General features: G+C 42.1%; 4 protein-coding genes across 6 annotated transcripts; 2 read left to right on the top strand and 2 right to left on the bottom strand.

Moving 5' to 3' along the window:
* Positions 1-677: 677 nt before the first annotated feature.
* LOC4332679 (protein ROLLING AND ERECT LEAF 2-like) lies at positions 678-6,719 on the bottom strand. 3 transcript variants are annotated; one of them, XM_015776471.3, is made up of 7 exons: positions 6,575-6,719; positions 5,991-6,085; positions 3,936-5,269; positions 3,643-3,720; positions 3,129-3,343; positions 2,196-2,419; positions 678-1,707 (listed from the first exon to the last, which is right to left on the bottom strand). In XM_015776471.3, exons 2-7 carry the CDS (start codon positions 6,059-6,061, stop codon positions 1,008-1,010), a joined length of 2,622 nt encoding a protein of 873 aa, XP_015631957.1. In that variant the 5' UTR covers positions 6,062-6,085; positions 6,575-6,719; the 3' UTR covers positions 678-1,007. The 3 variants fall into 3 exon arrangements, with proteins under 3 accessions (XP_015631957.1, XP_015631959.1, XP_015631958.1); XM_015776473.3 differs by lacking the exon at positions 5,991-6,085 and having other exon boundaries at positions 3,936-5,266; XM_015776472.3 differs by lacking the exon at positions 5,991-6,085.
* Positions 6,720-22,119: 15,400 nt separating this feature from the next.
* Positions 22,120-23,371, top strand: LOC4332680 (WRKY DNA-binding transcription factor 70). The gene is made up of 3 exons (XM_015776164.3): positions 22,120-22,227; positions 22,346-22,450; positions 22,743-23,371. Exons 1-3 carry the CDS (start codon positions 22,175-22,177, stop codon positions 23,215-23,217), a joined length of 633 nt encoding a protein of 210 aa, XP_015631650.1. The 5' UTR covers positions 22,120-22,174; the 3' UTR covers positions 23,218-23,371.
* An 824-nt stretch (positions 23,372-24,195) lies between these two features.
* LOC4332681 (octanoyltransferase LIP2, mitochondrial) lies at positions 24,196-25,164 on the bottom strand. Its single transcript, XM_015776163.3, has one exon. The coding sequence runs from the start codon at positions 25,085-25,087 to the stop codon at positions 24,362-24,364; it is 726 nt and encodes a 241-aa protein (XP_015631649.1). The 5' UTR covers positions 25,088-25,164; the 3' UTR covers positions 24,196-24,361.
* Positions 25,165-25,224: 60 nt separating this feature from the next.
* LOC4332682 (tRNA-specific adenosine deaminase TAD2) lies at positions 25,225-27,765 on the top strand. The gene is made up of 7 exons (XM_015776165.3): positions 25,225-25,406; positions 25,500-25,537; positions 25,654-25,720; positions 26,117-26,276; positions 26,362-26,458; positions 26,751-26,854; positions 27,335-27,765. The coding sequence occupies exons 1-7, from the start codon at positions 25,362-25,364 to the stop codon at positions 27,373-27,375; spliced, it is 552 nt and encodes a 183-aa protein (XP_015631651.1). The 5' UTR covers positions 25,225-25,361; the 3' UTR covers positions 27,376-27,765.
* The last annotated feature ends 139 nt before the right edge of the window (positions 27,766-27,904 follow it).

A 27,904-nucleotide genomic window follows, 5' to 3' on the forward strand; every position in this document is an offset into this window, starting at 1 on the left:
AACTCCTAGGCTGGCCCATTACTGACGAAAGGCCTCCATGGGCCACGGTGTTTTCCAAGCCCTCTGCCGTAACCGCTTCTAACCAGAGCAAAACCTTCCTGCTTCGCTCTACGGTCTTCGCCCGTAGTGAAGGCTTGTTAGGATGATGGGCTTGGTGGCGAACCCCTCGGTCTTCATCATCTAGCTTCGCCAGCTGCTTCGCCTCATGGACTCAGCCAACACCTCACGGTTCTTGTGGTTTCGGCAGGCCCAGGCGAAGGCCCTCGTGACATGCCTCCAACAATACCACCTTGCAAAATTGACGTTTTTAGGCCTTTGAAAAGGTAGTAAAAAGCAGCGAAGGAAATATATTCCAGGTTCAACACAACATTCAGTGTAACACCGCATTCAGAGTGAAACATTCGCGTGACATATGCCTCCAACAATACCACCTTGCGAAATTGACGTTTTGAGGCCTTTGAGAAGGTAGTAAAAAGCAACGAAGGAAATATATTCCAGGTTCAACACAAACATTCAGTGTAACACAGCATTCAGAGTGAAACATTCGCTGCGAAATGCACAGAAACAGTACATTTCTAGCAATCACAATTCGATCAGGGATTCACCGCAAAAGGAGAAATTGGCTGTATAGATACGTCTAGCTGTATAAAGGACTGGAAGGTCTACACAGATCAAAAAGAGAAGAAAAGGGAAAACTCATATAATGATATACCCAGGATAAATACACATATTGTATCCCCCACCATCAGTTTAATTTTACCTAAACCTCAGATTTACACTTCTGCGGCATGGCATTGGCCAGAAATCTACAAGTATTCCTCTCCCACCTAAACCTATCTTGCAAACTGAACCCAAAAAGAAAAGTAACAGTAATTTATACCTATTGTTTAAACAGGCTAATATACACATGGGTGATCCACTTATCCACTTCTAAATGGCTTTGAGTTATTGTAGCCCATTCTTCCTTCCAGAAATTAGTTCCTTTGGTCTGACTTTGTCGAACTTATTCACTTTCCCATGTTCTTTAACTTCACATTCTCATATTGTTCCTTTGCTTTGTTAATGTCAACCGCGAGTTCCATATACTTCTTCAGTGAAACATCTGAAAACTCTGCAAACCCCTCTAGGAATGTCTCCAAACTTGACTGTAAATCCGTAGTATGGGAATTTCTGTGGATCTCTGACATTTCACCATTTAACTCTCCATTCCGAGAAAATGAGGAAATCGTCTTGGTACTACTGGAACGGGATAATGAGGAAGTCAACTTTGAAGTACCACGCCGCTTTTCTTGGCGAGGCACAGAGTGGTTTATATCTGCCACGAGGCCTTTGATAGCATCTTCCAAGTCCTTGGTTGGTAAATCATCCAATAACTTTATCCAGCTTTCACAGGTTTTAAACATGGGTGCAACAGCAAATTTAGTTATGGGAGTATCTGCTTCCTTCTTCCTCCTGGAGCTCTTCTTGCCCCTCAGTGGTTTCACACACTTAAGTAGCCATGAATTTAGGCTATGCAAGTACGATCTGTGGTATGCTATCCATTTCAGGAAGGTTGAATATAAAGTGTTTAGCTCAACCTGGAGGAGTAGAGCTGCTTGAAATTGTGACTCCGACCGAATTAAGACCTTCGTGTTGCCACTGCTGGACTTAATAATCTCACGTTGATGTTTGTGACACTCAAGCATTGTAGACCACATGCGAGTTAAACTGCAAATGAGATGTATATACTATCTATTAAAATGCAAATATTGGAAAACTATCAGTAAATAACTAGACAAAGGTAACATGCAGTACATGAGCATCAAATTGCTTTATTATATTCTACAAAGCTCACAAACAACTTTATGAAACTTGGGCAATGCTGGAGGTAGGAATAAATCATCCCCAAGCAACATGCAATGGTAAGTACTACCTTATCCATTTATCTTCTGTTAATGTAGACTAGAGCAAAAACAGGACCAGGGCAAGTTGGCCCTTTGTTTCATTCATACACCTGGCGGTTGTTCGACCAAGCAAGTTATGGTCAAAACCCATAATCCAAAACCAGGAGTAAATCTACTAATAACTTGACCTAAGGTGTTGAAAGGGGCCTTGATCAGGCTGGTCAAATATGCTGACATCGACATTAAAGTGTTCATTGAATTGTAACATGTCACTAGAAAACAGTATAGTAAAACATAGATGGTGAACCATACCTCCCAATTAATTCCTCCAACTGTGGTTGAAGCTCTTTGTCCCTTAGATCCTCAATGTTCTTAGAGATCATGTCAATTCTCTGAATGGCCACTATAATTCTGGAGTGCAAATCCTTCACAGTAGCACGGGTTCTATCGATACTCATTTGGCTTTCAGCTTTTGATTCCTGGTGTCTCAATTGCCTACATTTTTCGTCATATTGCCTACAAATTGCACCGCTAGCCTGAAGACAATATAAAGGTTAGCATTTCAAACAAATCATCAAATTTGCCATCATTATATGATTTAACTATGTTTACAACATAGAAATTCACAGATTAAGGCAAACATACACGGATATAGCTTATTTATTCAAGAACATTAGTACAAAGGAATTAAGTGAAGGGAATAGGAATAAAAAGTGCAAAATGAACATATAAGTGGGCATCGGTAGTGAATTTTTTTATGGCTGTATTACGTAGGTACATAAGAAAATAATGTAACTGGCTCACACTACTTACATAATTGTCCTAAATAGCCTGAGTGGTTGCTGTGGAATGATTACAGTAGCACTTTGTGCAATTGCCATGTTGTATATAGTGAGTCGCAATCCTTCTATCAAATACATTCAGGTTTTCGTATGTCCCATTTATTACATATTCTAGGTAGGTTCTGTTTTAATTAGTTCAAAATCGATCTTATTTCCCTTTTTGCAAAAAAAAAAAAAAGGCTAGTTCCTATTTATTACATGTTCTAGGTAGGTTCTGTTTTAATTAGTTCAAAATCGATCTTATTTCCCTTTTTGCAAAAAAAAAAAGAAAAAAAAAGAAGGCTAGTTTCAATCCTAAAACACTTCATTGCTACCTCTCTACTTTACAATATTTCAAAAACTGGCTAGAACAGATAAACTAAAGTAAATATTTTAGTAACAAGACCAGCCAAAATACAAGTACCTTAACTTCATCATAAAGCTTTCTCTCCCATGCATATAATCTATCTAGTGTTGAAGCGTGACTGCCAGAATTCATGTATACACCACTAAAGATATTTCCAGTGAGACCATCAGCATCATCTTTTGAAGTCACCCCAAGAGGAATTCTAGATGATGAAGAGAGTGAAGAAACTGATCTGTGCCAGGTAAGGTACTTCACTTCAGCCTCAGGAGGAGCTGCATTATGACAAAAGGGCACCTCTTGTTATGGTGGAAGGGAGAAAAAAAGCTGTAACATATATAATACAAGGTAAAAGACAAAATAATTAAGATTCTGTCAAAATTGCTCGTGTGAGAATGTGGAAAGTACATATCAGCTTGTAGATAACATAGAATTTTTCCATTTGTGGAAAAAACAAATCTTTTAACCAGAGATCCAGGAATAAACGGCATGAAACAAACATGATATGATGCAAAACTATACACAGCAACATAATCTGCTGCGGAAAGACTGTATTTCAGATATAAAAACTTACGCTGAGGAATAGGAATTTCCTCCCCACCGCAGCAAGCAAAGAATGTCGCAAAGAAGCCTGATGCTTTTGATCCATGTGCTGCACCAAAATTGCAATAAAATTAGTAAAGACAGAATTGTCCATGATAAAAATCACAGGCAAAAGATATTCTATAGATGGATAACATTGAAAAGAATCATGAAAATTTTCACATCATGATATTTTTGCATCCCAAAATCTTTCTGCCATTATTTTCCATGCAATTTCCAAATAAGATACTACAGAACAGTAATTTAATTTTATTGATACCTAACCTTTTTCTTCAGGCAGTAAAGGCCGGAAATTGACTTTATCTGCTTCAAGCATCCTTGGTACTTCTTTTCCAGAATCTGATGCCCTAATAAACAAGATTTCAATCTCTTTCATGCATGAATGCAAATCCTTCGCACCATTTCTAACGTCATGAAAAGGTTCTTTTGATTTCCCATTCATAGGAAGAGCAGCAATGGAAGATCTCACTTCTTTTACAGGGCTTGCCACAGGGCTTTCATCATCACTTTCAAACATGCTAATGTCTAGCACCTCCTTGTCATTGTTTGGCCTGTCAATTTGAGAATCACTATTCTCCTGTTTTCGAGAAAATGAATCACTATTCTCCTGTTTTCGAGAAAAAGAATCACTATTCTCCTGTTTTCGAGAAAAAGAATCACTATTCTCCTGTTTTCGAGAAAAAGAAACGCTATTCTCTGAAGCTAACTTTTCTGAAGCCACATGTTCAGGTGTCTGATTCATCACAGTATTTTCAACAGGCATATCATTGCGGTTCTGGAACACCCTCACTAAAGGTTCAGATGATGGATTATCGAAATCATCTTCTGACTCTGCAAAATCATCCTCCCTTCCATTGATAGGAGATTTTTCTGCATCTTTGAGATCTGAAGTTTTCTCATCACGGAAGCGCCTAACATTGTCAGGATGCACAGGAGTCTTCTCCCCTTCCTCTTCGAGCTCTGGAATTCCCTCCTTTTCCCGAAGACGCCTGATATCATCAGCGTTTTCAAAGTCATGACCAGGCTCCTTCTCGTCATGAAATGAAAATTGGTTCTCAACAGGGTTAAAAAGGCCAAAGTAGTCCCACGGTGGTGTCCCTGGAGGTGCTTCAAATGTGGAACTATCATCCAGGTCATGTACAGCTTTAGGAACAAGGGATGATGTTTGTAGAGTTGCTGTTACAGGAACAGGCACCTTCTCCTCAATGGTCATGACAGGGTTCCCCCCAGATTTCATATGATTGATACGGAACCGTCCGGAAGATAAAGGGGATGGAACTGGGGAGAAAGAGTCACTGGCCTGATGTGAAATAGATGGAGATAAGTTCCTCGATTTCTGCCGAATAGTAGGAGGTTCTGGTGTTGCAGATGTCGATGTGTACAGCGAAGAATCTGTTGGCACTTCAGGCTCCAAAAATTTTCTCAGAGCAAATCCTGTGTGTCTCAGTGATTGAATATAAGCGAAGTGAGCAGCTGCGAATGCACATCTTCCATCAAGTGCTTCTCTAACATATCGTTTTCTTTCGTGGCATAAGACAATGGCCTTGTCATCTTCATTCTTTGATCGTGTAGACCCCATTTTAAGGTGTATTGCACTGCTGAAATTCACAAGAAACAAAAAGTTACGGGCATGCACTGCAGATAAAAGATAGTATTTGGGGAAGCTATTTTGGTATGAAATAATGGTCAACTGTGTAACTTTGTGTCTGTATTTTATATAAAGTGGAGTTTGCTATTAGATGGTATCAAAGAGTTGATTAAGCTGGCAAGAAAGATAAGCTAATGTTTCATCAGCAGCTCTGTATGTTAGTCTATATATACTGCATCAATTACAAATTACAATCATCATTATCATTACATACATCGTTGTAGAAACAGATTCATACGTAATGCTCAAACAGTCAAACTGACTGTGCTCAAGATTCGGTATCAGTAGTGTGAATTCTAGAACTCTGAGAGACTGTGACACAAACAAGGGCTAAATTTACAGAGAAGAACAAAAAAAGGAACTCACATACTGGGAAAGAACTAGTGATTAACAATTTAACATCATATGATCCTGAATTACGGAGAGGATGCATTTGCGGGGTATCATCGTGGTATCAAGCAATCACTTGCTAAGAACGCATTTACTGAAAATTGGGAACTAGAAATGAACAGCTCCAATTAAACAATAGGTTTTTCAAGAAATTGGTCATCCCCCCCCCCCCCCTAAAAGTCCTCATATACAGATAAATTCAGAGCAAAACGAGAAAACTCTTAGAATCTCTCATAAAGTAGGATAGAGAAATTCAACTTCTAAAACGAACTGAAACTTACTTTATCCCGCAAGTTACCACACAAATCCATGATGAAACTCCAACTTTATCAACTGAAAATTCACGTGCCATCAAGGCAACAGATTCGGAGTTCTTCTGGAGCAAGAGAGACCAATATTCATTACGTCGATTCCAGGCTCATCAAATTCTCTAACCAACCCACGGCAAAACACACCTCCTGAACTACACCATACAGGCTCAAACTGAGCAGAAGAGCCATGAAAAGTTTGGAGCTTTAACAATCCAGCTAACGAAGCAAGTAAAACTAACCCAACTAGACCAATGCCAACCGCCCCCCGATTCCCAAAATTCTGGCAACTCATCCGTTCCATTCCCCTTCCCCACCACCATCAGCGTGAACTCTCCTCACTACGCAAACAGGACAGAACGCCCCCCCCCCCCCCCCCCCCCGCAAAAATCAAAACAGTAGAACAACAACAAAAAGATCCCACTTTTCCCTCGCAGCGGCCATCAGGAAGACAAAGCGCATCCAATTCACCGATCCCCCGCGTAGGGCGGGGGCGCACCACAATTCTCAGAGAGAAAAAAAAAACGCAGCCGCAACCGCCCAAAAGGAAACCTCACCTGTGGTTACTACGCCCCGGCCGCGAACTGGAACGCAGCAGCGGGATCCCGGCGCTTGGCGCGCCCGCGCGGGGGGAGGCAGTGGTCGTGTCGCCGGCGTGGCAGCGCGTGGGAGGTGGCGAGGGGGAGGAGGAGGAGGAGGAGTGGAGAGGAGATGAGAAGCTTCGGAGAGATGATGAGCAGCAGCAGCAGCAGCAGCGGAGCGGTGCGGTGCGGTGCGTCCTGCGCAGGTGGGTTGGATGGATGGATGGATGGATGCGCGTGTGGGTGTGTGTCCCTGCGGTTGGGTCCCAGGCGTCATGAATTTTTTACAATTTGATCCTTTTGGAAAACTTATTTCTAAAATAAACCCCTAGAAAAACTTATCCCAGAAAAAATCATTTCTGGGATAAGTTTCTCCAGGGGTCTATTTGTGAAATAAGTTTTCAAAAGGACTAAATTGTAAAAAATTCAGGCGCGGGGGGTGGGGGGTTGGTGCGGCGCCGTGTGGCCGTAGCCGGGAGGAGTCCACCACGACGGAGGAAAGCCGAAAGGGCGAAACGGAAGGGCTGGCATTTGTTCTCTTCCTCTGTTCTTTAGACTTCCTTTTTTTTTTCTTCCTTTCTTTTGTTTTTCTATTCTTTTTTCCTTTGGATCAATGGTGGCGCTGCATTACCACCGCATTAGCGGTGCGCAATAGTATCTTTTTTTTTTATTTTGTTTCTTTATTTATGCTTCTTTGTGAATTGTGAAGAGAAAAGGACGGACCCTTTTGGAACCGTTAGCATTTCATATTGCGCACTCGTAAAATATTTAAGATAACAAGGAAAAAGTTGTAGTGTAACGAATGTAAACGGAACAATATTACTTCTGACTTCTGAGCAACAAAAAAAAGAAACCAAAGTTGAAGGCTACATAGAATTAAGTATAACTTTAAGGTGATAAAGAATGTACTGTCGGTTTCCATCTACTTGAGTATGCGTTAGAAATTATATTCACGAATATAAAGTGTCGTGTTTCATGTGTGGTTGGTGTACGTGCATGTGCATCTGCCATATAATCAAAAGTTTTTTTTTAATTTCATTATATACTGCACTAATTGTTAACATGTGTGTTGAACGTATTGATATTTAAAAATATCAAAAGGGGTTTTCTTTATGATTTAATTATTTTTAAATTCATAAATAATATACTTGATTGGAGACTTAGTTGTAGCTTCTCAAGTCTAAAATTTATAATCAATAATAAATACTCTAAGTTGTATTTGGTTAATTTGGTGCCTGGGTTCCCACAATGTGCATAACAAATAGATTTTTAACCTAGGATTTGGTTAATTTGGATTCCCACAATGTACATAACAAAAATACATGTTGATTAAATACATGGGTTCCCACAATGTACAATGTATTTGGTTATTTTGGTGCCTACGATGTTAAATGCAAATTTATAGGCACAATATATTTAATCAACATGTACAACGTGATACTTTTTATGATCTATGTAATCATTTTTTTAAGTTAACATGGTGCTCTTAGAAGGAAATTGCTATGCACACAGTGATTATATTAGATGATTTATGAGAAAATTCCCTACATACCCCTGAAAAAATTCGCAATCTCTTCTATACCCCTGAATTTTGCCTCATCCCCTACATGCCCTTGAGTTTTCATTTTGATCTCCTCTATCCCTATTTAGTTAGCTGACCGTGAGTTGACTGTTAAATTTTTTTAAAATGACCATATCGTCCATTTCCCATTCTTACAATTCACAATGTGAAAAACTGTAACTCATGATAAAATCAAATGGGACATAATTATTTATTGAAAAGAAAATTTAAATTGTTGAACAAATTTATTTTTTTTTTGACAAAATCCATATAAGAGTTTTAGCTAGAAATTGTGAACCAAAATTATTTATTTGTCGGGTTCAAATTTTGATGAAAACAAAGTTAATTTAAAATTTATTTAAATGTTTTTATTTATTTTTAAAATTTGTTGTCAAATAATTATATTCCCGTTGTTTATTTACAAATAGATCTTTTTTCATATAAGAATTATGTTTTTATCATTAAACTAGCACATAAGTAAAAGAGAGGGGTAATATTGTCAATTTCAAAAATATTTAACGGTCAACTAACGGAATGGGCATAGAGGAGATCAAAATAAAAACTCATGGATATATAAAGGATGAGGCTAAATTCAGGGGTATATAAAGGATTGGACGAATTCTCAAGAGTACATAGGAATTTTTCTCATGATTTATTGATTACGTGAAGACATTTTAGTCCCTATATTTACCGCACTCACAAGATATTACAAAGTATCAATGTATCATACGCTGATCATTTGAGATTTATCATACGTGCAGCAGTGCTCCTCTTAGAAAGTGGTTTTGTATAGTTGATCTACGTGATCATTTATTTAGTTTTTAGTTTTCACGCTCACTTTGCTTACGTGCATGAATTCTCTTTGCATCTTGTAGTTAACCAATCCACGACTTGTAGTACGTAGGTAAAAGTCGATGCCAGGTCATTCGTTGACTGCGACAAACTAATAATTAAACAAATTTGATCAGGCAAAATGATCTGAGGCTGAGGATATATACAACCGAGACTTGTAAGCAAATCTGGCACGTACTGAAGCGTCGACTGACGTCGACCTCCGCCGACTGCCCCCAATTTTTCTACCGGAATCACGTACGCAACACGTCGACGCTAGTCCATTAGTCTTCCTTCCCAAGTACCAAGGATGCCGTTAATTCATTCATTTCCTGTGTACTGGTTCCGAAACGGAGTCTGTGCGAGAAATGAGAAATCGAATTGATGCTGGCCTCGCCAGACAAGTTCCATACAAATATACGGTAGTAAGAAACAAAATACTCCTATGGTGTTTAATTTAACAGAGCTCAACTATTCGAATTCAAGAGAAATGATCAGTACAGTACCAATTTGCTACAGTACGTGGCGCAAAGAGGAAGCAAGCATATGCATACAGCATACTAGATGATCAGTTATCAATTGCCCGTACGTACGCGCGTCGGCGCGGCCACCACCAAGAAGCCGTTCAGATTCAGCCATCGTGTATGTATGATGTGTACCCAGTACCCATCCGCTCCTACCTCACTGCCGATCGATCGCGCCGCGGCCGACGAAACAAATGAACGAGAGTGCCGTATCTGCTGCCTCCCACGAGCACATGTGCCGCCTCCGCTCTTCGACCCCGTGGCGATCGGATGATCGATCGATCGACCGAACAAAAAAACTAAAAGCTAGCTAGGCGAGGATAGATTAGATTCTGAGTAGTCGTGTATCTTTTCCCCTCAAAAAAGCGCCTTTCGGGAGGCGTACGCGCGGTCGGTGGGGGGCGTACTGTGGCCAGCGGCGACGACGTCCGTCTGCAGATGCGTGGTTTTTTTCACCCTTCCTTTCGCGAGACGGGTGCGACCACTGTTGGCGTCGGTTGCACGCAGACGCGCACAGTACGCGCATACAGCTCGTTGGTCGCGTCAGCCGCATGCATGGCGACGAGAAGGCAACGACAACGTACGACGGCGACCCGGGAAAGGTTGGGCTCGAATGGACGGCCGGCCGGCCGGTGAGCTAGCAGGCTTCTCGCCAAACTTATCGAAAAGATTCACGTAGGAATTCGGATAACTCACGGGAAAAGGATATAGCACGATCGAGAAGTCTTCTTTTTTTTCGGGGATGATCGAAGGCTGGTCGATAAATAGTTGCGACTTGCAACGTCTAACTGCTTCAGCAAAGTAGGGTGAAAAGTGGGAGCAGGTTGAATCAGCACATGTAGACATCGTTTTCGTGATATATGTGTACCTAATGGCAGTTGCTAAATCATGGACGTCGTTGAATAATGGGCATGTAAAGCGCTATCGCCTATCGGGCTCCATTGCTCCATTTCACGCCTACCGTTGTGATCCGGTTCCGGTACTTCACCTTGGCTCAATTGCTAAATCATGATTTCCGTTAATTCATTCTCGTTGGAGCCCATGCCCATGCATGGATTTTGTAACACATCTCACAAGTTCCCTCGAATAGTTAGTTTTTATTCAAATTATGATATACTGTAGTTACAAAATTTTAAAAATAGACTAGATACCATAAGTTGGTTTTCCTAACCTTTTCGGATTCTCACCTGCTAAATTCTCATCAGTTATTTATCAGAATCTAAAGTTTCTCTTAATAGGCTCTTGAGGCCCTGTTATATATATGTTAGCTCAAGATTCTATTAGCTCGAGATTCTATGAAACAAATGATGACAAGAATATAAAAATATGGGTTTCTAGCTTCTAACTCCTAGTTTGTTTTTTATTCTACAAATATATATATTTTGGAATTTGGTTAAAATAATCTGGACAATTTAGGGGAGCTGAAGAATTTTTTTAAAAAAACTGCAGCTGCCAGAAGCTTCCCTCAAACATAGGCTCATGCACATAACTGACACGGCCAGGGCCGTGCACAGGGGCATCCGGCTCGTGCGACCGTATAGGGCCTCAAAAAATCAGCCCAACTGAAGAAGGCCCATCCCATGTATTCGTGTGAGGCCAGAGCGCCAGAACCCCGTTCGAGTCCGCGCGTATCTCCACGTGGCGACTTCGCGTGTGCGACGCTTCGTATTCTCAACTCCGAGCCCCGAGGGCCCACGGCGTTTTGTATTCTCTTTCGTTTTCGTATCTGTGACTTATTCAATTCGTCTCGAGTCTCGACGTCTCGTCTCCTCCGAGCACCAAGCCGCCAGCCGGCTCATCCAATTTCACATTTTTATTCAACCAGTGAATACTAACTTAGCAAGCAACCAACAAGCAAGGCACTAGGCAGCAAGCCAGCAACAACAACGACCATTCTCCGTTTTCAGTTTGACAGTTTCTGATTATGCAAAACAAGAGTTAAAAAATATACTATTCTTGGTATATCGCATTTGCTCTACAGTATATACATTATTTTAGCTATATTTGTTACTTGATTTAGGCCTCACTTAGAGCCTTGTACAGGGCCTACAAATTTGACGGCACGGCCCTGGGCACGGCTCTAGATCTCATATCTTTGTTGGATTTAAAGTTTGTAAGTAAAATTACAGTGATTTGAAATTTAATATTTCCTATAAAATACGAACAGAAAGATTTATCCAAACTGTAATGTTAGATCATATTTATGGATTTCTATAGGCAGAAATGGCTAGCGTTAGAAAATCTTAGGTCTCGAGCTGTGCCAAATAGAACCATTGTATGCATATCTGAAGACCAAGGGCTTCAATCCAAATTTGTAGGAAAACTAGGTAAATTCAATCCAAATTAAAGGAAAAATTCCTATATACGAGTCTTTTGGATGGTTAAGATTATTTCAAATGAATTTAAAAGGATGGGAAAAATCCCTCCATATTTCAAATAAATTCTACACGTGCTCGCACCTCACATTTACAAGATGGGTGAATAGCTAATTTAGTCCTTTAAGTTTCACCGAAGACTCAATTTGATCCTTCAGGTTTTATTTTATCCATATAGATCCTCTAAGTATTTGTTTTGGCTTAAAATCATTGTTGGGCCCACTTAATATGCCATATGGCTATTTCTATTCAACAGTTCTGTTAGAAAATGCCCCTTTTACCCTACCCTAGAAAAGAGAAAACCAAGATGAATAAACAACAATGCATATGTACTTTCCATTATTTCAACATATACACTTGAAACTTGAGTCTAATGGCTATCGTATACACTTGCAAGTACATAATTTAGTTTCGTTTATATAAATTACTATGCACTATCTATAAAAGAATTCATTGCACGCAAAATTTTCTCTTATATATGTGAGTGAAGGGAGGGTATAAGTGTCATTTATCAAGAGAGTTGTTGGTTATGTTTAGCCATATGACTTCTAAGTGAGTTCAAGAATAAGTTTGAACTTTAATAAAAACTTGAAGAACTAATATGGACATATAAAAACATTAAAGACTAAACTGAGTCTCAGATAAAATTTGGAGGACCACTTTAGCTATTCACCTTTACAAAATCGAGCGAAAAATTCCAATGCACTTTCTCACTCACACTCACTCACTCACTCTCTCTCTCTCTCTCTCTCTCTCTCACACACACACATTTCAATATACAAGACTTAAATTGCTGCAATTTATTTTTGTTTTAAAACATCTAAACAACATTTCATGGTTTTATTTCCTATAATATCAACAAGTCATATCATCTTAATACTGTATTTTTTATATTTTTGTGTGTTTTTTATTCCCGCGTCCTAGAGAGCCCTAATAGAGGAAAGAAAAGCATTGCATTACCCAGTGTAAAAGGATAAATCCGTGCTCGTGTGCCATCAGGTGGCGGCGTGGCCGTACTTTGCATCAATGAACGAACTCAGAAATGGGGTTATTATGGGGGCGTTACATGTGCACTTCAGCACTTGCCAGTTGCCACACCGATCCCATGCGTGCACGTACTCGGAGCAGGAAAAAAAGGTGGTTTGAGTGTATACTTTTCTCGCCAAATTCGCAGGCTCCACCGGGGCGTTAATCACAGAACAACCAGCTGTTTCTCTCATCTCGAACCTACCATTGCATCTTTGCATCCGCGTGGATCTCTCATCCTCCAATGATGGGAGCACTAGTGATCGGGAGATCGGGAAAAAAGGCAGGTGCCTCGTCACCCACCCTGGCTTGCTAGCTCATGTGGACGCCACTTGCGTGAGGTATGCTCATTTGCACCGTGAGGAGGAGGGGGAGAGGTGATCTGCTGAGTTGGTGCTTTTGGGATCGTGATCTCGTCTTCTGGTGATAATAAGAGAACTGCAGTCCGGTGGACGTTTGTGTCAGGGGACCATTCATTTTTGGCGTGCAATTATATTGTCGGTGCAAAACTGCAAATTGTAGGCGTGCGAAGCAACGAATAAAAATATGCTTCGCTCAGCTCCGCTGCCGTCATCACTAGCTTTGCATTTTTCTTTATTGCCTCTCAAATTCCATCGCTCTGTCCTGATGCTCTGTCACATAGGGTTGGTTTGGTTTGTGGCCTCAATAGGCCTTACCAAATTTTGTCAGTGTTAAATTTTGGTAAATTTTGGCATGACTAATTTTGGAAAGATAAAGTTGTGTTTGGATTGAAACCAAAATAGCCTAAGTTCATTATTAAAATAGCCTATTTTGTTAGGCATGCTAAAATTTGGCTTCAAACCAAATAGACACTGAACACTATTAAAATTGTCAAATATTGGTAAGTCTAATTTAGACATCAAACCAAACCAGCCCATAATACGAAACTCGCGTCTCGCCGTTGTTAGCAGCAGCCATTTGCTCGATGTACTAGTTACTTGTTACTCCGTCATGACTTGGCTAGTTGGCTGTGTGTCGCAGAGATCGAGGATGTTATTTTCATTATGTAAAAACAATGCGATAACTACAAGGACTTGGGTACAGCTAGTACTGTCCCGTGTTCTTGTCGATGGCTGGAAGTCGTCGCTAACCTTTGGTCTATGGTGCAGGGCAGCAGGCGCATCCTTTTTCAAGAAGATAGCACGTTGAAGAAGACCTGCAGCGCAGACCGGGTAATTTCGCAGCATAACTACTGAAGCTGACGCTCTGTATCTTGTCTGGGTGCGCTTAGCAGTTGGGACTGATCTGCAGTTGAGGGGCGTCAGTGCGGCGGGTCGGACGAGAACGTCCAAATGTTTGCTTGGAATCTGTCCCCTCTCCTCAAGTGGCAAGCCGTAACATCCTTTTCAGCTTATTTTGTCGCTAGCTTTCTCAGATCTAAGTTAAACAGTAGCTAGCAGGGCAGTCATCCAAACGAATAAGAACAGATCGTAATTTGACAACCGATCGATAGTTGTTTAAAGTGAAGATTGTATTCTCGTGCTCAAGGATGAGTATTCCGGTGACTGAGATGTACTCGAATGAAAGCGTAGTACATTCCTCCATGATATGCTGTATCTGCTCCCCGTAGAGTACTGGACTCTTTGGAGCCGCGGTGAACAGCATAGAAGTAGTCCAGTAGAGATCCTGCACTTTTTGGGACACACGTATATTAGCTTCGATTTTGATTCAATATAAAAAGATGTAATAAGAAAAAAAAATAGTCATCTTTTATGTCATAATTCAAAGATTTATCGTTATGCAGATCTTTGTCAACTTTTGATGAAAATCTATGCGCGAACTCTGTTGCGTGTTTCTGCCGGCGGGCTGGCCTCCTCCTGGTGGTGGATCGGTTGTGTCACGCGACACGCAGATGTGTGCCGGCCCACGGACGGGCAGCACGGGATTCCACGGCTCGTTCCACCGCGCGGCGGACGCGCACACGGTGCAGCGCCGCCCGCCCGCAGGCTGCTTCCCGCGGCGGCGGCGTGCATTGCTGGGAGATTCTTGGCCCTTCGACTTGGAGAGGCGCGCTCCGCACGCCGTCGAAATGTTGGGTCGAGCAAGGACGGGCCACCGCAGGGCTGAACCATTGTCGTGGCCCAACTAGTAGTTTTGGGCTACGAAGTCGTTTGAGCGATGGGCTCTAACGCTAGACGGGCATATTTTGGAGGAATAAGTTCAACCTAGGTCTCTTAATTTGTCGCCGAGTCTAAAATTGGCCCTAACCGAAATGGCAGATATAATGGGTTCCTCAATTTATAAAACCGGATCGCCTGAGACCCTAGACAATATTATAACCGGTTTCAGTTTGACGTGGCAAGTTGAGTCAGCGTACGACCCATATGGGCCCCAGATGTCAATCACTGGCACTTTTCTTTCTCCTCACTCTCTCTCCCCTTCTCCCCTCACTTCTCGCTCCCTTCCCTTCTCCAAATCGCTGACGTGCCACTGTTGCTACCGTTGTCGGAGGAGCAACAAGGGACGACCACGGCGGCATCGGTGCCAGTGGTGGGCGCTCTTGCTGCTGCGTTTCACCTCTCCAAGGCTAAGTACCAGATCGCTGACGTGCCACTGCTGTTGTCGTCGTCGGAGAAGCAGTAGGGGACGACCGTGACAGCATCGCCAGTGACAGGCACTCTTGCCACCTTGTTTCACCTCTCTAAGGCTGAATACTAGACCGCCGATGCGCCATTGCTACTGCCATCATCGGAGTAGTAGGGGACGACCCCGTCAGCATCGGTGCTGGTGATGGGCATTCTCGCCACCTCATTTCACCTCTCCAAGGCCGACCACGATCGGCTCACCGCGAAACCCTCGATGTTCGAGTCGTGCAGGGCGAGGCTGAAGGTCGCAGTGTACACTAGCTGGAGAGGCACCACGTGCGGCGTCGACGGCGACTTGTAGTGGCTGTTTGGGAAGGTGGTCATCCCGCTTGACTTATGCTTCACCCACTTGCCGCCATCGGCGACGGAGCGCATGCACACCTATCGGGCCCCTTCGCCATCCATCGGCCCGATGAAGTTGGCCTTGGCCTCGTCGCCTGGCCATGGTGGTCGAGGAGCATCCACGGCAGTGGCGGTAGGCCCCTCAGGCGGTCGTCCTTCACAAAGACGAGGCTGGGACCAGGAGCTTGCCGTCGCGTAGGTACGGCAAGAGGAAGAGCTCCATGAGCATCTGGTCGCTCGGCTCAAACTTGAACCCTGACGAGAGCGCCTGTGACCTCACCATTGCCAGCTCCTTTCCCATCGTCCGTTGTGCGCTGCCCCTTCTCCCCACCGGCGACTGCCCTTCTCCCTACCGCTCGTCGCACCGTTAGCCGTCACCCTAGAGGGGATTGGGAAGAAAGGAGAAGAGAGGGGAGAAGGGGTGAGAGATAGGAGAAAGAAAGTGCAAGTGACTGACTTGTGGGTCCCACGCTGATCCAACTTGCCACGTCAGCTAAAACCGGGTATAATACTGCTTAGGATCTCGGGTGATCCTGTTTTGTAAATTGAGAAACCCGTTATATCTGATTTTTTGGTTTAGGGACAAATTTTAGACTCGACGACAAAATTAAGAGACCTAAAATGAAGTTACCTATTTTGTACAATCCGTCTATCAATGCAAAAAGTTTCGAGGGGTTCCACGGCTTTTTGGCTACTAAGTTTATTTTTTACTCCCTCCGTTTCATATTATTCGTTTGACTTTTTTTAGTTAAATTTCTTTAAGTTTGGTCAACTTTATAGAAAAATATAGTAGTATTTTCAAAAAAAAAACAAACATGTTATCACAATATATTCAATATTAGATTTAATAAAACTAATTTGATATTTTATATGCTATTTTTTTTCTATAAACTTGGTCAAACTTAACAAAGTTTGACTTAAAAAAAGTCAAATGACTTATAATATGATACACAGGAAGTATCCTACACTACACCTATCAAAGTGTTCTTTTCTCATTAAGATTAAGATTAAGATTTTACCTTAGTTTTCGTTAGCATGCTTTTCAAACAACTTAACGGCGCGTTTCGTGCAAAAAAAACAATTATATATAAAAATTGCTTTAAAATGTCAAATATACCCATTTTTAAGTTTGTAGTAATTAAAATCATACATTAATAGCTTTCTCATTTTACGTGCCCGCTTTTACTCTCAATTCAAAGCAGAAACGAACGGGAGGTCAGATCTGCACATTTTTTGCGAGCAATTAAGCAAAAGATTAGCTGTAGCTGTTAAAAACTCTCGTAAACAAGGCCAGACCATATGTATGAAACTCTGGCACCGGTTTGGGCTCCACACGCCACTGCGTGGTCTTTTTAAAAGGGTTTACTGTTTCCACTTTGGGATGGAAGAGCTAGTTAGAGCATTTGAATTGAACTGGAGTTGTCACATAAAAATATTGCCAGAATTAAGAAAGATTAGTCCAACTGACTGAGTTCTAAAGAACAGTATAACAAACATAGAGGGAAGGATAAGATGCATCGCTTGATCTTGCTAACTGCTCTCCAAAAGGTTTTTACATTCAAGCATATGCAGAGGCGAGCTAAGCATTTCGACGAAGTTACCTTAGTTTCATAATGATAAATCTGGAAGGGCTTGAGACGAACTGCAGTAAACTTTAGATGAGGTGACGGCACACATAACTGCGCACAACTAACCCGCTAGCTACAAAAGCTTGCGAGTTGTTGACACGCGAGCTAGCAACAAGCACTTTCCGGCTGCGTTTGTGCCACCGATCTGTGGGCGCCAACAGGAAACAGCACAGCTGTATTCGGTGTTCCTCGAGGCCATATTTCCCAGATTATCTTACCAGGATAGCTTCTAGAACCGTTCAAACTTGTCCAATATGATTTTCCATTTTTCATTTGCGACATATATGATTTTCTATTTTCCTACTATATGAAATCAAGCTCATACCACTGCTTTAAATGAGTAGCGGTCCTAAAACTTGTATGGCCATAAACTTAAAAGATACACATTTAGATTTCTAACTTAAAAGATACGCATTTCGTGTATGGCCATAAACTTAAAAGATACACATTTAGGGTGTGTTTAGTTCACGCCAAAATTAAAAGTTTGATTGAAATTTTAGGGTGTGTTTAGTTCACGCCAAAATTGGAAGTTTGATTGAAATTGAAACGATGTGATGGAAAAGTTGGAAGTTTGTGTGTATAGAAAAGTTTTGATCTGATGGAAAAGTTAGAAGTTTGAAGAAAAAGTTGGGAACTAAACCAGACCTTACTAAATGTATTAAGGCCGTGTTTAGTTCACCCCCAACTTCCAACTTTCCATCACACCACATCACATCCAAAACTTTCAACTTTTTTTTCCAAACTTCCAACTTTTTTCAGGAACTAAACACAGCTTAAAGCTGGTCCAAAAATTGACATGGCATGCCACATAAATGCTGGCATGGCATCCCTAAATTGTGACAAGTGAACCCTACTAATGAAATTTCTTTTTCATTCTCTTTCTCTCTCTCTTCTTTTCTCCGCTTCCTTAGGTTTAGGCTTAATGTGGTAGCTTGAGCACACAACGACGTCCATGTCAAGCTCAATGGCTGCAGCTACGGGTGAGCTCACCCTCCCTAAGTGCAAGCAATCCAGCATAGGCTAAGCCTCGGCTCTAGCTATCACTAGTCGAGCTCCTTTGCTTGAGCTCTACCACTGCTACCGCCGCTCTGCTCCTCCACTTTCATCTCTCTTTGTGACTCCTCTCTAGTTATCACCAATACATAGGAGCACCACCTCCACCTCCTCTTCGAGCACCACCTCCACCTCCTCTTCAACCTCTCAGGAGCCACCCTACCCTTTGCCGCCTCAATTGCTGTCGGAGGATGAGCCAGGGTGGAAACCCTAGTTCTACTACCAATGCTTAAGTCCTTAAATCCGTCGTGTTCACTCCACCTCCCAACAAATTGAAGGTATTATTGGAATCCCCGTGTCTAGTACATCATTTTTCTAAAACCTTCTCGGCCAATTGACTCCCGAAACTCGCTAGAGCCAATCCTTCTCACCTAGCCTTTGGTTTAGCCACGTGGTGTCCTTATGCCGTGTTACCACTTCTGGCCACCCTGCCCAAGCAAGATCATTCACCAGTTCTGACTCAGCCACTCCTGTCACCTCGAGCTTGGTCGCACCCACCACTGGGTCAACTTTATCCATATCCATCTAAGCAAAGCCTACCACCGGGCACCTTCTCGCCCTACTGATCCTTCCTTGAGCTTGTGTCATCGAACTCAAGGTGGCCTAGACCAGCGAGGCATGAGGATGATGGCACCATATTAGAGGAAGAAGAGGGAAAAAAACAAGCGTGAAAAAGAAAACAAAAGGGGAAACTTTTGCAGGACAGCCCCACTTTGTCTATGGGTGTAGGATTGGGGAAGGTGCCATGTCAGCGTCCGTGTGGCACACCACGTTGGATTTTGGACTAATGTTGGTACCAAGTTTAGAAGTATAAACATATAATTTTTAAATTTATAAATCTATATGACACATATATACAGGTATTAAATCTAAGGACTCTTTGTGTATTTTACTCTTTAGAAATTATCAACTCAACTCAACGGTGTGTTTAAACTTTAACTATTGATAAATTTTAGATTGTTGGATTATGAACGAATGCTGTGTTTATATTTGAAGCGCATTTAAACACCACTCACACCATCGCACGCACTCACAAGGTCCCGGCAATGTCGTCGGTCATGTGCAATGGCAAGTACCCGATCGTCTCTTGGTGTAGATCAAGCCGCACATGCATTAATTAACCGTGTTCTTCTTTCTAAATTTGTGTTTGTTTAATAGGGTGATTTTGTGTTTGTTTGCTAAGGGTGGTTTTGTCTTACTGAACGGCTGTATTTCTAACGTAAGACAATGACCATGTATATTTAACGTTGATTTCTAATTGGTGATGACCAGCCTTGCCGGTTTCCACTACCTAATCTTGGTTTTATAGTGCAGATAATGCAGCCTTGTTTTGACTGCAAGTGCGGTCAGTTTTAATAAAGACCAATGAATAAAAAGGTGCCTCCACATAACTAAAGACTTGCATTGGCCAACAGATTTATTGAAATTTGGTCATGACCCGCACATAAACCATTCTTCACAAGCTTAATGCGAGTCATAAGAAAGAAAAAAAGCTATAAAATGTGTAGCTTGGCGCTATTTGTCTACCTACATTTCATGGACTACTCAATAGTTTTTTTGCATTTGGCCCTAGTGCGGCGGCTGACGGTGCAATATTTTCTCCAAGGACTCTAATTAACTAGTACTATTATAATCGGATGGAAGATTGTTCAAGAAAAATCCAAATATTCAATGTTAGGTTCTAGTGCCTCTCATGCACATGCCAAATAATGCATTGCCTGAGAGCTACTCGTAATGATTCCTTTTCTTAATCCCTAAAGAGTACTTCATCGAAAAGAAATAGTATAGAACTGATCATTTCCCAACTATATTTTGAACTGGATATATTTAAGATCATTATCTATGAAATCTCATGAGATTTGAAAGTATATGAACACGGACGCCCCAGCGGCACGGCAGCTGTGCCTTCTTCTGCATTTCTCTTGTTTATTTTGCCGATGGCATCGCGGAGCCACAACCATACAATTTTCTATCACTTGGCTCCTACTTGTTAATCGTGTAGTTCATTGTGACCACACTTTTACCCTTATTTATTTCTGTTCATCAGGATTGTGACAACATATTTTAGTCTGTAACCAACTAAATTAGCGGGCAATTTACTAGTAGCATACTATATGCAGGTCAATGAATAAGCCAAGATCTGGATGTCAATAGCATGCATCCCCCTTCTCCTATCTTGCTATGGACCAATAGCAAGTCGTTACCTGTCCTGTTTCTAGAAGGAGTCAATTAGAAAATGCCACTGGTTTTTCTCTCGGTCCTCATAGTGTTTGTAAATAGTTAAGTTCCAAGAGGAGGACGTGGGGAGTAACCACTCCATATATAAAAAAAGGTGGAGAACTGGAGATGTATAGTTCTGAATTTTTGGAGATGGGTAAAAGTCAGAGCTCAGCTAAGCAGGTCTTATTCAGCAACAGCACAATAAACTATCTCATCCTTATGTGAGTACGTGTTTCCTTCTCTCTGAATTCATTGACCACGTACTAGTATTTATGATCCATCCATCCATCCATCTATCTATCTATCTATCTATCTATCTATCTATCTATCTATCTATTTATCTATCAAATTTATGATCTACTATCAATCTATCCTGGCTATAGTATATTCATGGTGCATTGCCATCAGCATTTTCACTTGCAATTTTACTACCAAAAAAAAAAGCACATTTACTGCTTCAGGCTTGCAGTGCCACTTGATGCATCAACTGGCTGCTATCATCGTGATGCATTCATCAACTGGCCGCTATCATCGTGATGCACATAACGTCTGTACTGCCAATCTCTACAAAAATATCCCCAGTGGCCGGGCAATGCATCCGCCCAGTTGCCACGCGCCCCTTTTAACTAAGACCCCTATTGGAGGCAAAGCACAGTACATCACTGGTGAGATCATTTTCCGGGTCCTAAATTAGGCGAAAAGCGGGAGATTCCTTGCTGCCTCAACTTGTCCTGCAGCATGTGCAGGTCTTTAAAAAAACCATCGATATGCGTTAGGTATCAGCTAATCTCCCTCCCCAAGCAACGAGACGATTCCTGCCTCTGGCTTTGTGAGGCAAAGGAAAGAATCAGGTCAAGTCCAACTAGTTTATAATTAATCAATTATCTAAGCAATCACCAACGCACCGGGGCAGGCTTCCATTCTGGCCAAGATTTGTGAACTGGTCCGGCCGATTATATAATCAATTTGCCCGAGTTCCAATCAAAGCAATTAATTAACCATTTAATCGCCCCAAGTTGCTAGATCGATGACAGTGCTTAGTCCTTAAAAAAACGGGGTGACACATCATTTTGAGGCCACTTGTAGCTCCTATGTGTGTCCGGGGCCTTTGAAGAAGCTGCAAAGAAATTTCTCAAGTCGCCCCGTCGGTGCGCGGGAGCACGTGACAGCGATACGGGGAGAGGAGAAGATAATCTTTGCATCGTTTTTGGTCTTCAGCTTAGAGAGCGGTGGTGGTTTTTATATGGTGATAAGGGCCTCAATTATGGAGCTCTTTGATGTTTTAAGCTAAAAAGGGGTGCCCTAGTTTGGTACGCTTCTGAATTAAGGCTCCCTTGGCCTTCAGTTTCAGGCTCACCCTAGCATTTCTCTCTCCGGGTGTGTCTCTCTCTTTCTTTCTCTCTGGAAACAATGTCTCCTGTGCCGAGTCCGCATCAATCACACCATCTAGGCCATGGCTCAAGGTAGCTAAAAACTATTACTGGTCTTTTGGTTTTTGATCTTTATAAGAGAGTGGTGATGATAGTGCAGGGGGGATTCAATTGGAGTAGAAGTTGATATGTTTCTGAAAAAAACTTGCAGGAAAGAGAAGCGCATGAGGAAGGTGGATACCTTTGCGCCGCACAACGACGGCCACCAGTGGAGGAAGTACGGCGAGAAGAAGATAAACAACTGTAATTTCCCCAGGTTCGGATGAAAGATGATATATTTGCAGTATATTTCCTCATTTCTGGTATCTGCATCTGTATATCTTCTGGAAAGAGTGGGCATCTGTTCATTCTTGTCAACCTTGTCCTCTCCTGCAAACAATAAGAAATTTATCAGTTAGACACCTTTCTGTGATGATACTTAGATGCTCTTCTCATTCTACCCACCCAAATCGACCACAAAGAGATGTGTTGCAACAAATAGTCGTAGAAAACTGAACCCTTTTCTTGTTCATTTCACTCAAACTGTTGTCTCGCCTGTCTCATTGCAGATACTACTACAGATGCACCTATAAAGATAACATGAATTGCCCAGCAACGAAGCAGATTCAGCAGAAAGATTATAGTGATCCACCATTGTACTCAGTCACCTACTACAATGAGCATACATGTAATAGTGCTTTTCTTCCTCTTAGCCCCTCAGAGTTCCAGCTGCAGACTGCATCTGGGAAGGCAGTCTCCATCTGCTTTGAATCATCTGGGGCTCAAGAACCAATGACCAATGCCAGCTCACCTTCTTCAAGCGCAGCACGGCGTAGCACACCTTCAGAGAACAAGAATCAGCCTCTTCCACGGCATTCGGAAGCCTATTCTTGGGGGGTTGGTGTTGTAGAACAAAAGCCGTCCTGCACTGAGCTCCAATCTTGCAGCACCGAATGTCAGGATGCATTTTCAGCTGGTACGATTCCTGAAGAGACAGTAGATGCAGGAAGATTTGGTTCTATCAGATTCTTCCATTTTTTGTAAATGAATTAATGGAAGACAGTTTATTTTATTTCAAAGAGCTAATATGATACACATGTTTTTTCCTCTACACCCTCAAAGAGTATGAGAGGTTTTCCTTGCATGTCACCATGAATTTCTTAGTTGAATTGAAATACCAGTGCTAATTTACATTCCAGAGTCCATTCCTGCAAATTCTCTCATTATTTACACAGAGACAATATCATAAATGTACCTTCAGAAGCAATGACTGAGATGTCCTCTAGGATGATGAAGAAGGAAACAACATTGGACAGATCTCTCAAACCATCATAGATATCTGCAGAATGGCCCCAAATAAGCTTGCCAAGATATTTATGGTATGAAGAATATAATATTAATAGCTTCTTTGAAGACAAATTCAATGCCTTTTTCGGAGTAACTTGGATTTTTAAGTGTAGGTCCCAATTTAGCTTGAGACCATGTATGCTCCATTCATTAACAAAATACAAGCTGCCTTCAACATGCCAGAGAAAACTACATTTCTCCAATTTCCAAGACAATATATTGTACTCCCTCCGTTTCAATTTACTTGTCCTTCTAGCAAATCTCACATTAAACTAGAAGACGTGTCAAATTACATTGCTACTTTCATTAATTACATCCTAATCATCTTTCCGAAAGCAAACATTGAATTTCTTATGAGAGTACTAGTACTAGTAAGGTTATATTTATGAGAGTAAGAATGGAAAGACATCTCTAAAAGTGCTTTGGAATGTGAGAATGACAAGTATTCGACACAAATTTTAAATGCTAGAACGACGAGTAATTTGAACGGAAACAGATAAGTTGACGAACGCCAATAAGTCTGTGTTTATAGATGAAATGGGTGTAAACGTACACATGACTTACGCTCATGGTTCTTTTCTTTGTTTGACCTTCAAGTATTCCAAAGCAAATAAGGCTTTGTCCAAATGCCTTCGATCTCACGAAAACAGACCAAAAGAGGGGCAAGGTATCAAATGAGAGACAAAGCTTACAGCATCATTTATTCTTCATTTATGCTCCAAAATGGAGGTCACCTTCATTCGCAATGAACAAAACCAGACGAAAATTTCCTAATGTCATTTCCAGACTTGACGGCAAGACGTTCTGAAGAACTCTAAGTTCAGTATACATAGTAAAACAATCAGGATTGCTTATCTGCAGCTAAGCAAACCATGTCGGCGCACTCGGATTCATCCTTGAATTCCACATCGCTGAAGCAGAATGTTCTTGCTAAGCTCTGCACGAGCTGATCATGGATCACCTCGTCGGGAGGGAGCTCCACCGCCGCCTCTCGCCGCAGAGAGGTGACCTCCTTGTCGGCGATACCGCAGGGCACAATGTGCTCGAAGAAACCCAAATCAGGATCGATGTTGAAGGCCAGACCATGGCAAGTAAACCCTGACGAGATCCTGACCCCGATGGCGCCAATCTTCCTGTCCCCGACCCACACGCCGGTCTCGCCGGCGGCACCCGGGCACGCCTGGACGCCGTACAGCGCCGCCACCTCGATCATGGCGGACTCGAGCCCCTCCACGTACCTCCGCGCGCCGAGGCCGATGGCCCGGAGCGAGAGGATCGGGTAGAGCACGGCCTGCCGCGGCCCGTGGAAGGTGACGTCGCCGCCGCGCTCCGTGCGGTGGATGTCGGCGCCGAGCGCCCTGAGGTCGGCCTCCGGCAGGAGCAGGTTGTGGTCGGTGCGCCGCTTGCCGAGGGTGTAGGTCGGCGGGTGCTGCAGCGACAGCACGAGGTCGGGGACCCGGCCGGCCCTCCGGTCGGTGACGAGCCTCTCCTGGAGCCCGAGGGCGTCGCCGTACCTCACCACCCCGAGCCTCCACGCCTCGAGCACCCTCCTCGCGCCGCCGCTCATCTCCTCCGCAGCCGCGAGGAGAAGAGGACACGGCGGCGGGCTGCCTCCTCCGGCTACCGTCAGAGACTGGACAGGATGAAGCGAAACTAAACTTGCGAGGTAAATAAATGGGCCACAAGTCTCTCGGCCCACGGCCTGAAAAGGAGAAGGAAAAGAAACCTAACCCACCTCGACCTGAACCCGATCGCGCCGCCGCTCGCCTGAACCCGCCGCCGCTCGCTGCACCCCAGTGCACTCACCACGCACGCCGGAAGTTCCCTTACCAGACCGGGCGATGGCGGCGGCGGCGGCGGAGTTTATGGAGCTCGCGCTCGAGCAGGTATGGCTGAAATCTCCAGCTTGATTTGCTGGGAAGAACACGTTTTACGCTGCTACGGTGTTTCTGGCGCTGAATTCTGGATCGTTTTTGCAGGCCAAGTTTGCGTTGGACAACCTTGAGGTCCCTGTAGGGTATACCCCTGCTTCGTTTCATACATAGGAGTTCATCCTTGGTTCTTGCTGTGCTAACTGCTAGTAACTCCTAACTGCTGCTGGCTCTACTTTTTTTTGTTATTCTGTCTTGGTAGATGTGTGATTGTGGAGGATGGGAAGGTGATTTCATCCGGTAGCAACAAGACAAATGCCACCCGGAATGTATGCATGCTCTTACATCTTCGGTTAGGAATATTTTTGCTCTTAGATTATTATTATTATTATTATTATTATTATTATTATTATTATTATTATTATTATTATTATTATTATTATTATTATTATTATTATTATTATTATTATTATTATTATTATTATTATTATTATTATTATTATTATTATTATTATTATTATTATTATTATTATTATTATTATTATTATTTCTTTTGAACGAACCAGCATTAAACATGCCAATTTCATTAAATAGAGCAGGAGTAAAAATTTTGTACAGGTGTAAAAGAAAACCTGTAATTGATACCAACTGCATTTACATGTAAAAGATTTTTTTTTGCTCTTAGATTAAAGCTGTAATTTGATTGTGCCTGTACCGATTCTAAGGCTACAAGGCATGCTGAGATGGAAGCAATTGATATCCTGCTTAGGGAGTGGCAGGGCATGGGACTTGATCAGCCACAGGTCGCGGAGAAGTTTGCAAGATGCGACCTTTATGTCACATGTGAGCCTTGCATAATGTGCGCAATGGCGTTGTCGATACTTGGTCTGAGATGTTTTATCTTTATTGTGTTAAAAATATGTAAGAGCATATGGATTTATGCTTTTTAACATGTTCATTCTTTTGACAGGAATAAGGGAGGTGTACTTTGGTTGTGCTAACGATAAATTTGGAGGATGTGGATCAATCATGTCATTGCATCAGAGTTCTTCTGCTGAACTGTCAGGGTGAGGGAGCAATGCAACAAGCAGCAGAAAGCTGTTTACTCATGATAACATGTTGCTTTTAGTGCTTCATTAGTTGCCCATTACCCTAACATTTCAATTCAATATCATGATTTTTGCAAACTTGCACATGCTTAATATTTTCATTTTCTTGCACGTACAACATAGTTATTGAGTTCTTTACATCATTAATCCTGAACTCTGTTAGTTGTTTATTGAGTTCTTTACATCATTAATTCTGAACTCTGTTAGTTGTTTATGGCACTCCAACTTCAAACTGTTTGTCTCTTGCTAGGGAGGAAATTCCCGGGCCAAAAGGTTACAAATGTACTGGTGGGATCATGGCGGAGGAGGCAGTGGCTCTTTTTAGAAATTTCTACGAGCAAGGGAATCCAAATGGTATGTTCTTTTCCCTGTATTTCTTCTTCTCCATTGTCTAGAATTATTGCTTCTGCATAGAATTCTCATGTAGGTTCTATGGTAGAATATGCTCTCTTTTTTTCTGGTCCATGAGATATTTGCAAGTACATGCACCCAAAGTGTTAATCAAGAGTTAGAATACCTCTATCTCCCAATTAGCACTTAAAATAACTCCTCTCTCCTAAGGACCAGAGGAAAAACTCTGTTCTTCACACTGCATTTACATGTGAAGAACAGTTGGTATCTTAAGATATTTGCTTGGAATACTTGTGCAATCAATATGATATCATTTTAAAGTCACCCCGTTGTTACCACAAATTATAGTGTAAGATTGAGAATCATTTACTGATCTTGTGGGATCAATAAAGTGGATTGGCCTCGGATCATTGGTCCAATCATTCATTTTAATCCTCTGCGTTGTGAAGAAATTTGACATTTTCTCGCTTGCACACATTTCAGCGCCAAAGCCTCACAGACCTGTCCGTATAGCTCCCCAGTGACTGGTTTCTTTAGTTACTCTACAAGCATGATGAGGAAGATCTCAGGAAGGCAGATCTATAGATTGGATGGAGATCCTAATTTAAGGCCCATCACATGATTTAGAGTTGAGCATTGCTGTTACTAAACAGCCTTATGTATTCTGAAATAGCTGCCACATGCGTTCATGTGATTGTTATTATTATTTGCAGCCAGGTATCCTACAGGCTTGATGATTCTGGGAGATTTCCACAGTTTACAAGCCTGTGTTTCAAGCCATATATGCAATTGTTGTAGGCCTTAACTGTAGCCTTCAAAACAACATTGGTTTGTGATTTTTTTTTTGAAGCCTAAGCCAGCTTCTGCTGGTTTTATATTAAGAGAGAGAAAGACTGTAGAAATGGTTTGTGATATACGTGCATGTATGGTCCAATGCCACCATGTGTTTTTTTTCCCTGAAAAATATCGCACTACCATTTTGTTGATCGATCTCCAAAACACCTCGTATGTTTATTTTTATTGGTTCTGACAAATGAACAACGCATCCTCTTG

This window comes from Oryza sativa, chromosome 3 (assembly GCF_034140825.1).
Source record: "Oryza sativa Japonica Group chromosome 3, ASM3414082v1".
Lineage (NCBI taxonomy): Eukaryota > Viridiplantae > Streptophyta > Magnoliopsida > Poales > Poaceae > Oryza > Oryza sativa.